We start from the raw sequence: 13,822 nt of genomic DNA, 5'->3' as shown, positions 1-13,822 counted from the left end.
TCTTTTTGCATTATTGGACGTGTATTGAAAATTTGGTATTTAAAGCCATTTCCAAGGGTAATATGGTAATTACGTTCAGACATTACAAGAAAAAATACAAAAAAGTTTATTGGCAACCTTATCTTTTTATGGCTCACTGACAACGTTGTGGGACCTAAAAAAATCTATTTAATTATTTTAAATATGAATATTAATAAACTTAATAATAATAATAATATTGCAAACTTTTAATTGTGTTAACTAAATAGTAGAAATTTTTTAAAATATATATTTATTATTATTATTATTTTTAATGTGATTGAATGCATTGATGCGTGTATCCCATTATTATTATTATTATTTAATAAAAAAGCATTTTATTTTAGAAGATATTTAAAATAAAATAAAATAAAATAAAATATATATATATATATATATTAACACGTTTTCTTTATATTTTTATTTTTAAAATATAAAGACAAAAATGGACCATTATGTCAATGATACATAAAATTGAAATGTTAATACATCAACATTTGTATTTATTGATACCGATATTTTATCACTATTTACATCGAATTACATGTCAATCACAATTTCACTATAACCACACAATATATATATATATATATATATATATATATATATATACACGGACATTTTAGAAATTTTATTTAATGATTTTACTATATAATTAATTAATTAAAACATGTTAAATAAATTAATCAATTAATAAGGCTTATTTTTTAATTAATAAAATAAAATAATTAATTAATTGAAATAAGATTTGTCGGAGTTGGGAACAGACAGATCATATATGTGGTGAGACATGAATGTCGGTCAGAGATGTTTGTTTTATTTAGAGATATTTGTTTTTTTTTTTTTTTTATATATTTATATTAATTAAAATTTTGAATTTCCTGAGTGTCACGGTATGTTATTTTTAAGTTAGAAAATAAGTAGCTCTAATAATTATGTCAGATTTTATTTATAAACTTTTTATGAGTGAACCAATTTAAATGTTTCACTCTATGGAGAAAAAATTATGTTATTTCCGTAAATTTGAGATAATTTTGAATTGAATTACATTTGTTTCATAAAAATGATAGAGAATTTTTTTATAGTGACATCATCATCTCTCATTTCTCGACTTTTGCTACTATGCTATGATGACTGTACGACATCATGATTTTGATATGTTCACGACAATTTTAAGGGAAATTCAGTTTTTTTTTTTTTTTTTTTTTTGTGCCCAAGTTTGTAGTTTCGTCGGACTTTAGACGGAGTTTTCCTTTGCCGACCAAACATAACTCATGCAGAAACTAAGTTTGTTCGGCTATACATGCAACTCGTGCGCTCATGTTTGTTTGTTGTGAGTCTAACTAACTTGTCTCTACTCTAAGCCAAGTCATTTGGTTCCACCTTGCCTTTGCTCTAGGCCAAGGTTCTTGAATGTAATGTTTACATCTCATTTGGTCATCATGATTCCCAACAACATGGTCATGCATCGTGATGTCATCCCAAGTCCTTGGAGATCATCGACCCTTGTGGCTTCGTCAGGTACGCTTATCGAGAATCGACCCATGAGTTGTCTTTATTGTCAAGGTACGTTGAATATCCATCCATATGGGTATAATCAAAGCATGAACGATCTCATGTCCATGTCGAGTCATTTAACCCCACATACCAAACTCTTGACACATGAGCTTGGGTGCAATGTTTGCACGATGACATTCTCCTCAAAAAAATATATTTTCAAATGAATACTCTCGCCTTGCAACACTCACCCACACCATGACACACGTATGTATCATGTGGTAGATCACTTAGGCCAAAAATGCTCAAGGGGCCGTGGAGAGTTGACACCCCGCCTCACTCTATAATACCAAATCTTTTGGAGTAGAATTGATTACGGCAAGCTGGAGTGTCTTTCAGGTGTTTGATTGACACCAAATTTGACGATCTTTCATCTTTCATATCGACGGACTTAACTCCAGAGTCATATGTTGAAACTCATGTCATAACACTGACTTTTGCAGTTATGGTTTGAGCCTTACTCGACCCCTTCTCAAGCTTGTCTTCAACACTCTTGTCACCATCGTTCCCACCAATCTTGCTTATTCTCCAGTTTTAGCTTTAATGCACATTCTTCTTCATGTGTCAAATGATGCATCATTCTCTTCAGTCGTATCATGACACTTATCTATCTCGACCCTCACTTAGTTGGATGGGCGCCACTTGAGAGTCGCCACCTTGCCTATCTTTATAGTATGGTTGTGACACTTAATAACCGCTTTACCTTGTCCACCAGTGGACCAACTCGACCTGACCCAACCTAATAATATATTATTGAGTTGTCCTCTTATCTGATAACCTAACCAAACTAACCCAACTCATGGGTGCACATCTCAATCAATTAAACTATTATATCAACTCTCACATTTTATATGTTATTGAACTCGAAACAAACGGATAAAGAATGGAGCAACTTAAATGTCTAAAATACCCTTATCAATTACTGAATTAATTAATTAGATTATATTTCCTTGGGCTTTTAAAGTGAATATCTACCTAATTCTTTTGGGCTTCTTATCCAATGTCTGCCCTCCAATTTTATACGTAGACAAATATATATATATATATATATATATATATATATATATATATATATATATATATATATAACTAAATTCCCATAAAATTTATATATCAAACATTCACAAATCATAAACGTTGAATATTCTTAATTTTTATAATAATATTAAAAAATAGGGTAAGATTGTTACTCTATTTTTAGATTGGTCGAGTTGCTCGAACATGTGAATAAAAAAAAAATAAAAAATAAAAAAACTTAACATAATCCAATTTTTATGGTTTGGATTAAACAGTCGAAATTAGTTAACCATTTATTATATATATATATATATATATATATATATATATATATAATAATTTATTTATTCGAAGTTGAAGGCATATAATTTAAATAATGGGGAATAAGAATAAATCGGTTGATTTGGCTGACCTACCTACCAACTACTAATGGCTCTCACTAATTTTTAAATATTTTATTAAATTCTTGAATTTTATATCTAAGTATTAAAAAAAAACCCCAACTATTTATGTTTTTATATTTTAATTAAAACTAATATTAAAATTTTTTAATATCCGTACAAAATTTATTATTATTTTTAGTTATAAATAGTAATATAAACAATTATTTATTTATATCAATTTTTAATTATCCGATAAGTGTTGAATTATGCTCGTGTTGTAAAATTTTTAATAATATTATATAACCAATATAATATCTTTTATATTTCAGAATATATAATTACTTTTGAACATTGAACCGTTCGTACCCACAATATCATAATCAAATCATGTCGAACATTGGTTTTTTCAAGTCCTACTCTCTTTCCAAAGCAAGATCGAGTAGTTATTGATAAGTGAAGTAATAGCTGATGATTGAGATATATTTTTTATGCAAACATATAATACGGTTAGTTTGATGTTATTGTCTAAATAATAGATTTTGTTTTGATTCGTTTAACTTTTATGTTTGTACGGTACATTCTATATGAATATTATATAGTAATATATATATTTTATGATTTTTAATTTTGCATCTAATAAATTATCGACTTATTTAAAGATGTCACGTGGTAGGGTAGGAAGAGAAAATCTCGACTCTTATATCCATCTTCATTTTGCGAAAAAAGTTCATTTATTTTGTAAAGATCGAGATAGGAATTTGTGTAGAGAATTTTATGGAGATCTCAATTCTGAGTTTAAACCGAGATTTCTCACCCCTACGAATTATATGAATCTTTAGACCCATTCGATGTATTTTGAAAATTCACGAACCTAGTGGCTAGACACAAACACTACTTCTAATTATTAGTTTATTTATTTTTGTTTTTGAAATTTAGTTAAAAATTAAGAATGAAATTAGCTAACAATGTTATGAATTTGATTTTATATTTAATAGATTAATTAATTTCTAAAGTTTTTTTTTTGAATATTGAGAAATTTATTTAAAATAAATAAGGAAATTTATTAGACGGTGAAAAGTAGATATAGACCTAAAAGATAAATTAATAAAAATATCCTTCAACTTTATTGTCAAAAATATATTTTTAAAAAATATCTAAAATATGGTCTTAATATTTTATTTCAAAAATACATTTAACTTTTATGGTTTTTAAAAAACATTAACGCGTTTAAAAAATACAGTCTCCCCATTTTCATTTTTTTTGAAAAGTTTTAAAAATATATGAAACTTATTTTAAAACTTCAAAAACACCTTTAAATTTAAAAAAAAAAAATTAAAAAATGGCAGTGCCATATTTAAAAAATTCTCGTGATAAAAAATAATATTAAAAAGTTTGGAGATAATTTATAAGATGTCCATAGATGATTTTCGTCATCGATAAAAAAAAATTTAAACTTTTTTTTTTATATAAAATATATTAATCGTACTTTTAAATTTTGATGGGTATTTTTTAAATATTTCTTTAAAAATATAGAAAAAAAATTGAAAGGTATAAATGAAATTTTAAAGTTATTTTTTGAAATAATATTAAAAATTGAAGAATATTTCTAAAATGAAAATGGTAAATGTATTTTTTAAATTTTTTTTAAATTTTTTTTAAATTTAAAAAGTATTATTGAAAATGTTTTTTTTAAAATTAATTTAACGACAAAATTATGAACTTAACGAAAAAGTATGGATAAATAAGGAGAGAGCAGTCTATGTAGATTTATTTAAGGTAAAATTACCATTTTAGTCCCTTTTTTGTTTTTTCCTCTCAATACAATAATTATGACAAAAATGAAATTAAATCCAAACACGTGCTGGACACGAGGCTAAAAACGACGAAGTTTCGTGTCGTCATAACCCTATTCAATCTGCGTGGGGGATGGGCCCATCCCTAATTCCTCTCGTAATACACAAATTATGAAATAAATTTAATTTTTTCCCAATTTATAAAATGTTTGATAATTATATTTTTTTTAAAAAAATATAATTATTTTTTTTTTATCGTTAACATCTGAATGATTAACCAAATTAAAAAAATAAAAAATAAATTTATTAAACTTATTATTATTTTTAGTTATTTGATTTCTTAATAATATGAAAAAATAATAAATAACAAAAATTTTTTTTAAAAAAACAAAGTTTAAATTATTAAATAAAAAAATATATTAAATTATTAAATAAAAAAGAATATTTATTTTTTATGAGATGATTTTATTGTAGAGATTAAATTTTTATAATTAAAAAGTTCAAAATTGGATGATTGGGTTGTTATGAAAAATTAATGGACCAAAATAAAAGTTCATAAATTTGTCGTTATTTGATTCCTTTCCCATTTCAATCTCATGTTGGTTTGTGAATTTCATGGCTAATAATGACTTGCTCGGAACAATTTTTTGTCGGGGAAACGCTTAAAAAGTATCTTGAGATGCATGTGAGTAAGGATAAAGCATGTCGGAAGGACTCGGGTTGGTTTGTGGGGGATGATTTTCACTCTTAAGAAGCAAGGAGGAGGTAACATAACCATGTCGTAGGGGAATGTCGGGAGCAATTAGGTGTCGAATATGGATTCTAAATCTTGATCCAAAATCTTGGGTATGGAGTATTACAGAGCGGGTGTCAATCTCGACCTCTTTTTTGAGATTTCCATGAAGGGTACAGGAGAGATCTACACATGTAATCCATTTTCCCTATATATGCTACTCTTAGTCCCTCCCCTTCTTCGCTCCCTTTGCTCAGACTCTGTTTTGCTCTGTTTTGCTCTGTTTCTCTCTGTTTTAGCCTTCAATTTCTCCTCCATTTTCCGCCATGGATGCTTCCTTCGACTGCCTCATTTTCGGTACCTTCTTCTTCATCATCTTCTTCATTTCAAAAAGATTTAACCTTTGATATTCTTACTCTGTTTCTTTCTTAACAGACTTGGATGACACTCTGTACCCATTCAACACTGGAATTTCAGCTGCTTGCAAGAAAAACATCGAAGGTTTCCCCAACACTAAATATGTTCTGTTTTTCAATGTTCTTGTTTCTTGGGTTTTCTCAACACTAAATTTACCTTAATCTTGACGAATTTTGACAGATTTTCTTGTCGAAATATGTGGATTCCCAGTAACCCAAGCTCCAATTCTTCGTACTGAGCTTTTCAAAACCTACGGCAGCACTCTGGCTGGTTTGCGAGTAAATTCTCCATTAACAACTCTGCAACTTCATTACAGTCCCCATTAAACTAATCTTTTGTACTTAATTATGATCAGGCATTGGGTTATGACATTCACGAAGATGATTACCATGGGTAAGCAAAACAAAACCATAGAACAAAACAAACGATTCTCCATGAACAATATTAACGTTGTTTGTTTCAGCTTCGTCCATGGAAGATTGCCATACGACCGGCTGAAACAGGACATCCAGCTCCGACATCTCTTGCTGTCAATTCCACAACGAAAAATCGTATGTTTTAAATGTTAATCGTGTTTAAATTGTTCTAATCGTGTTTAAATTGTTGTAATTTTGTTGGGATTTGGGATTACAACAGATTTTCACGAACTCCGACATGAACCACGCGACAGAGGTGCTCGGTCGCCTTGGCTTACAGAGTTGTTTCGAGAAGATCATATGTTTCGAGACGATGAACCCGAACCTGCCGAAGGCGACCCGACCCGACGAGTTTCCGATTCTTCTCAAGCCGTCGATGGACGCCATGAGAATTGCTATCGACGTCGCTGACATTGACCCCCGTCGTACGGTACGCCGTCGCTGAATTGATTCATTTGTTCGTTTGTTGGTTTAATTTGGTTGTTGTGCGCAGCTGTTTCTTGACGATAACGCCCACAATATCGCCGCCGGAAAAGCCGCCGGCCTCCGCACCGTTCTCGTGAGAACTTTACTTCACCACGTTCTTTCAACGTGTTAAAGTTCTGTTTTGATAATTTATTTTTCATCTTTTTAATTCTTTCTAATTTATTTTTAAATTCTTTTTTTTTTTAAATTTTAAATATTAAAGATAAATAATTAAGATAAAAATAGTATTGATCATCAATATAACTCAAATGATAATTTAAAATCAAATATAAATTACAAAGTGAAAACGTTTTTTTTTTTTAATTTTTAAATTGCTTGAATAATATAAAGAAAATATGTATTTTCAAATATATATAAAAAAATGAATGTTTAAATTGAAAATGATTAAATTATTTTTTAGAAAGTTATTTATATGGTGTCATTGGATGAAGGTGGGGAAGCTCGTGAAGAATATAGAGGCGGATTATGCAGTGGAAACGGTACATAATTTAGCACAAGAAATTCCAGAGATATGGATAAATGTAAAATTAGATAATGACGATGGAATGATCAATCAGAATCGAAACGATGTTGATTCCATTCTCATGGAAACAGCTATCGGTGCTTAAGTTACTAGACGATGTAACATAATAATAGTCTTGGATGTGGTTTGGTTGTGTACGTAAATGATCGGTCTAATCAATTATATATCTTATAATTGATGTAGAAAATCATTCCCCGTGTAACAGTCAATGTATAATGAAATATATGAGAATATATTTCCAACGTTCAATGATGTTACGATAAGAGTGAATATATAAGTCTTTTACATTGTCGTAATTCAATTATTACTCAATAGATAAAATATCGATTACCGTCGCAAAAATCAATTATTCAATATTTAGTCCTCGTGTCAATTTTTGTCATGTTTTAGTCTTCACATCAAATTTTTTGTTTTATTTTAGATAAAGTCGAACTAGATCAAATTAATAAAATACTGGTACTTGAATGAATCGAGAGTACATCCGAATGAGAGCAATACTAAGAGTAGGATGACTGAGAAAGATTTGATCAAATTACTTTTCGGTAGGTATAACTTTCATTCTTAAAAACATATTGAAAGGACTCATGTTGGACCGTGGGAATAGCCTTCACTCTTAGAAGCATACGAGAAGTACTTGTGTTGGTCTATGAAGATAACTTTTTGTGAGGTCCCACCTTGATTAGAGAGGGGAACGAAACATTCCTCAAAGGTGAGGAAATTTCTCTCAAGTAGATACATTTTAAAATCGGGAGGTTGACAACAATACATAACGGACTAAAACCTAGTAGCAGTGGGCTGGGACTATTACAAATGTATTAGAGCCAGACATCCAAGCGGTGAATTATGATATCTCACATCGGGAACAAAGTATACCTTATAAGGGTGTGAAAACCTCTCTTTAGGCGACAAGTTTTAAAACACATTGAGGAATAGTAGACACGTCTTTAGATCACATTAAAGAATAGTAGACACGTTTTAATACACGTTGAGGAATAGTAGACACGTCTTTAAATTCTAGCACAAACTCACCGCACAGAATCTCTAAGAAACACGGTTTGAAGATGGAAATCTATGAAAGTTTTTCAGATCGAAATGCTGTTTGGGATCCCTCTAGCGTTGAGCCCTTCTTCTTCGTAGAAATTCGAGGTATTGGGAAACAGTAACGTGTAAGGCATTTTCACCGGTCCAACTCGATTCCTCCATCTCTCATCGTTGTTCATACTCAAAATCTTCTCCTCAATCTCCCTCAACCGATCCCCAAATCTCTCAAAAGCTGCCATCGGTTCTTCATCCGTCGTCCAATCCGCCGTATCTCTCTGCCCAAGATAAATCTCATCCACCGAATGTCGGGATAGGCTCTCAATTAGCGAGACGCCCAGGATTGTTTGTAGCTGCGCTGTAATCGTTTTCAAGTACGCTAAATCCGGGTCGGTCTCCAGCTCTCTGAACTCCGGTGTGCCTGGTTCCGGCATGAATCGGCGGCTCACCGTCGGGCGGTTCGGGAGGTACCCGGCATATGGGTATTGCCCGAAGTTCACAGCGGCGTGGAGGGCTGAAGCTATCCAAATGATGGTGGCGCATGATTGGATTAGGTCTTCTCTTGTGTTCATTTTAGGCCACCATGGTTCGTCTTTCAAATCGCCATGCCCGACATTGCGAAGCTCTGTCCACCATGATTGAATTTCGGTGTCCTGTACAACCATTTCATCTGATTTGTAATAGAAATAAGAATAATCTCTAACCCATGTCTCAATTGCAGACCAGATCTCGAGACCGTCCACGGCATATGGGTAATCCTCTATCAGAAGCTTGAGGCCATGGGAGCTACTTGGATCAGGAACTGCCACTCCTCTGAAAATGAGGTGCAAGGAAATTTTAATTTTATAGTCACGGATTCATGTTTTTGACTGAAATCAACACAACCCACCTCTTGATTAGATCAGCCGGGAGTGCCTGGTCTGTGAAAACCCAGTTCTTGTAAAGAACAGCTGACATTTCCAAGGCGTATTTTCCAGGGAAGACAGTGATTTCGAGAATTCCACCAGCGTTGATGAGAACCTGCCTTGCCATGGCGTTTATGTTCATTGTGTCTCTGAAGTGTGGATGAAGAAGCTTATAGATTGGATGCATAACACTTAAATGTCTGTTTGTTGCTATGATGAATGGCTCTATCACAGCATGCGTGTTCAGCCTGCAAAGTACAGTAAATTTTAGTTATGTTCATGTTAGTTGAGTTAGATAATGTAACACACAAGCCCAAGACCAAGCCCAACGCTAGTAGATACTTTCCCTTTCGGACTTCCCGTCAAAGTTTTTAAAACATGTCTGCTAAGGAGAGGTTTACATGGATCTTTCATGCTTCCTCTCAAAGTTTTAAAACACGGGAGAGATTTCTACACCCTTATAAAAGATGTTTCGTTCTCCTTCCAACCGATATGGGATCTCATAATCCACCCCTTTAGGGTCCAGCGTCCTCGCTGACACTCGTTCCCTTCTTCAATCGATGTGGGACCACCCCCAATTCACCCCCTTCAAGCCCAACATCCTTACTGGCACACCACCTCGTGTCCACTTCCTTTTGGGGTTCAGCCTCCTCGCTGACACATCGTCCGGTGTTTAGCTTTAATACCACTTGTAACAGTCCAACCCACCGCTAGGAGATATTGTCCTCTTTGTACTTTCCCTTAAGGGTTTTAAAACGGGTCTGCTAGAGAGAGATTTCCACACCCGATGTGAGATCTCACAAACAGTCATGTATATTGATCTGATTGATTATTCTAGCGTTTTTAGGACGTACCAATGGCTGATCAGCTGGTGATAGCCAGAATCATTAACTGCGACATAAGCTTTAGCCAACTGCCAAACAGATCCCTCAATGCCGTTTTCTGCAGGAGTGAAAACTTTGCTCACAGCTCCATGATGATCTCCTTGTGGGTGTGGTAGACTTAGTTCAATTGCTATTGGCTTCAAAATCCCGTTATCCTGTAGAACGAGGAGTGTTCGAGTAGCGTATGTCTTCGTGGATGTCGAGTTTATTCTACTGATGTATGGCATCAGTGAATCATGATGATCCAGAATGAACAGCTTGTTCATTTCCAAAGCCTGACAATAAAGAAACATGAGATCAAGATATTAATGAGAAATCTTTATGGTTGCTGTTTAGAGGTATGAATGAAATATGCGCAGAACCTGATCAACGGTGAGCCCATTCAAGTGCTTGGCTATGTGCTCTTCTGTTATGGAACTGTTCTGCTTTCCATACAATTTAGGATCCAATTTGCTGGTTGGAGGGAACTCCTACAAGGCAAAGGGAATTATGGATGAAAGGGTGCCTAATGAATGCAGTAAATAAAGCTATGGATGTCGTACTTGGAGTCGACGAATAATGACCGGGTTCACTCCTGCTAGCATTTCTCGTCCGAACTCTTCATCCGTTCTCCAAGCTGTTTTGCTCTCTGGATTTGCAATCCAAGCAGTCATTTAGGATTTCGTCGAGTTTTCCGAAAACTCCGACGTCGTAGAGTTCGATCTGAGTAAGAGGGTAGATTAGAATTTCATACCTTTGATCACATCAGGCACCGGAAACTTCAGGAATTGGTGGCCATCAGAACGCATCAGTTCCCTAAACAGCTGCCAAGGAACCAGATCCCTTAGGTTGCCTAGTATTTCATTTGGTAGCCTCATTCCTCCTTCATAAAGATCTAGAACATCTTGAAAGCAATCAAACTCATTAATAGTTTTGTCACATAAAGATTTGATCTCTGGGAGCAATGTCTGAACAATTGACTTCACAGCATAAGCTAGAAAGTCTGATAACTTCAGGTGGCGAAACCGCTCGTCTCTCGGCACGTAAATGTCTAAACTCAGCAATGGCAGCCTGCTTTCACAGCTTGGATCTGTAACAACATAACCAGGTTGATGATTAAAGAGGAGATACATGAAAGAATTTGATGGAAAGATCATATTCTCAACCTGATTTTGCTTGTTTTCGACCGGTTCGACCTCTTCGTGGATAGGGAAACTCCTTCAAACCTCCAAGAACAGTGCGGACGAACCTTTTGCTCGTGTCTGGCATTCCGAGATCGTTGTAGCAAGCATAGTCATAAACTCTATCCCACTCCTTGAGCTCACCGACGCCATTTCCACGGAGGTTCATAAGTTCATTTTCTCTGTACTTCCGTAGTGGCTCAGGTGTTTCACTCGGAAGATAACTCTAACAAATGATCAATCAAAGAAGAACTCAACTCATTTGCCTTAGTTCCATCATCAAACCGAACATAGTTCAATTAGTTAAACGATTCTACCTTGTTGGAGAAGAAAACACGGTCATAAGTATATCGATGAGCAGGATAAACCCACGAATTACAAACGAAATGCACAGAGCCATAGCCAGGAACGTCATGTAAGGTGACTGTCTTCAAGTAAAACTGGCTGGAGTGATGGTTTCTAATGATGAAAGCTCCTGGTACTCCCATCCTTTCCTCCCATTCAAAGAACACCGTGAACTCGATCTCGTCCGCCGTTAACGACGGCTTCACCGTCGAGATCCATTGCTCCAACATCGCTGCCTTCCCCACCATTTCCACCCCCAATCTATCCTCTATCGTAAATCATCATTCAACCCAAAAGTTTAAGCCAATAAGTTACCCTAACAACCTAACAAGCGCCTAATAAATTACACTAACAGAGTTAAGAGTATCCCTAACGAAAAGAACCACGAACTCTGATACTCACCTGAGGCGGGAGGATCCGAGCTGATGAGTTGAATGGAAACACCTTTTCCAAGGAATTCATGAATCCGATCGACAACAGAAGCCTTAACATCCTTGAAGTCGAGAATACTCTTTTTCATAAGAACCACCGTACCTCTGATTCTCCGTCCATTTCCGCTGCCGCCACCACCACCGCCGTAGCCGAACTTCATCAGACTACTAGAGAAAAACGCCTCCAAAAGCTTCTGAATCATCTCCATGCCAGGACAGATCCCCATCTTTGTGAAAAAAAGAATAAAAAAATCAAGAGAAAGGAAGTGGCAGTCTGTTACAGCTCTGTTTCTTCGAGAAGAAGAAGAAGAAATTGCAGAGAAAGGAAGTGATGGGGAAGCTCTGTATTGACCTGAAGGTCATTTGTAGTGCATTAAACAGTTCCGTTTTTCCTTTTCTTTTTTTATTTTTATTTTAATTATTATATTTTATTTAATAATCTCATTTTTTCCAATATTTTAAAATTTTATCATGGTTTTTTCCTACATTAAAATTTAAATATTTAAAAAGTTTAAAAAATAAAATAAAATAATATATTTTATAATTATTTTTTAAAAATTATTATTTTACTCTCTCAGCAAAGATTTCTATTTCTATAAATAATTATAAATATAGAAATTTTTATTCAAAACCCTCGTTCAATAATATTAAAAATATATTAAACCATTAATTTATTTTCTTAAATATATTAAAAACAGATTAAACTAAATTGAAAATTAATTTGCTATTTAATACTAAACTATAATTTTAATAATTTATTATAATGAGTAATGATGTGATGTTCATCATTTATGATTGGACTAAAATGGAAAAATTATAATGTTTTTATATTTGGATAATTTATAAATGAATATTGTTTTTTTTTTCTTTTTTTAATTTCACAGTCATATTATCTTTGACTTCAATTTTTTTTTAGTTTATTTTATAATAAATTATTGGAGAGAGAGAAGACCCTATTTGGATCTCGGTTGCTGATTCCCATGAAATATATAATATTATTCTCTAATAAAAAATAATAATAAGATAAATTAAAATTAAAATATGGATGACTTGACTTTACAGATAATAATAAAGTCATCACTTTATTAGACCAATAAAAATCAAGTCGTTATTAATGGTAAATATTAAATGACATAAAAGAATAACTTTTTCTTTTTGTCATAATAAGTTTAAAGTGCATCACAAAAGTAATTCATTCGAATAGTATTATATCTCGTGCATCGCATGTTTCTACCTAACATTTTTATATCTTTGTTTTTTCTTATTTGTACCGGACATAAAGCTTAGAAGGGTACTGGTTAAAGGTGTATATGGGTTGGGTTGGAAAAAGCTTTTGGACGAACATGAAATTTCGAGTCGATTGGTTTAGTGACCTGAGTCTCTAGGAACTGGGTTGTTGGGTTGTTTTTTTTTATTATTATTTTAAATAACTGTATCTATCCACTTACATGTTACATTAATAACTCAAATCTCATAAAGTTCAAATATCCAATATTTACAAGAAATAACGCATCACTGAAATTGGTTACATACGTTAAATATTCTTAATTAAAAGTAGANACCCTTTTTTTTTTTTTTTTTGCTTGGTTGGGTTGACTCAATTAGTCAACCCACAAGTCGAACCAAATTGCCAAAATTGAAAAAAATCTAACCGAGTTCAACCTTGTTTGAGTTAGGTAGTATTGGTTGATTGGGTTATCGAGCCATGTGAATACT

At 33.2% G+C, this 13,822-nt stretch overlaps 2 protein-coding genes across 2 annotated transcripts; one reads left to right on the top strand and one right to left on the bottom strand.

Annotated features, from left to right (window-relative positions):
• The first annotated feature begins 5,728 nt into the window (after positions 1 to 5,728).
• Positions 5,729 to 7,639, top strand: LOC111779108. The gene is made up of 8 exons (XM_023659179.1): positions 5,729 to 5,858; positions 5,937 to 6,002; positions 6,099 to 6,196; positions 6,274 to 6,311; positions 6,382 to 6,469; positions 6,555 to 6,764; positions 6,828 to 6,893; positions 7,252 to 7,639. Exons 1-8 carry the CDS (start codon positions 5,828 to 5,830, stop codon positions 7,426 to 7,428), a joined length of 774 nt encoding a protein of 257 aa, XP_023514947.1. The 5' UTR covers positions 5,729 to 5,827; the 3' UTR covers positions 7,429 to 7,639.
• A 574-nt stretch (positions 7,640 to 8,213) lies between these two features.
• On the bottom strand, positions 8,214 to 12,456 carry LOC111778601 (probable linoleate 9S-lipoxygenase 5). The gene is made up of 9 exons (XM_023658518.1): positions 12,078 to 12,456; positions 11,648 to 11,943; positions 11,316 to 11,556; positions 10,904 to 11,239; positions 10,713 to 10,798; positions 10,533 to 10,640; positions 10,141 to 10,445; positions 9,271 to 9,534; positions 8,214 to 9,194 (listed from the first exon to the last, which is right to left on the bottom strand). The coding sequence occupies exons 1-9, from the start codon at positions 12,331 to 12,333 to the stop codon at positions 8,426 to 8,428; spliced, it is 2,661 nt and encodes an 886-aa protein (XP_023514286.1). The 5' UTR covers positions 12,334 to 12,456; the 3' UTR covers positions 8,214 to 8,425.
• Positions 12,457 to 13,822: the final 1,366 nt, after the last annotated feature.

The sequence above is a fragment of the Cucurbita pepo genome, chromosome LG17, assembly GCF_002806865.2.
Source record: "Cucurbita pepo subsp. pepo cultivar mu-cu-16 chromosome LG17, ASM280686v2, whole genome shotgun sequence".
Taxonomy (NCBI): Eukaryota; Viridiplantae; Streptophyta; class Magnoliopsida; order Cucurbitales; family Cucurbitaceae; genus Cucurbita; species Cucurbita pepo.
The sequence above is the reverse complement of the archived record's forward strand: the minus strand, read 5'-3'. Positions and strand labels throughout refer to the sequence as shown.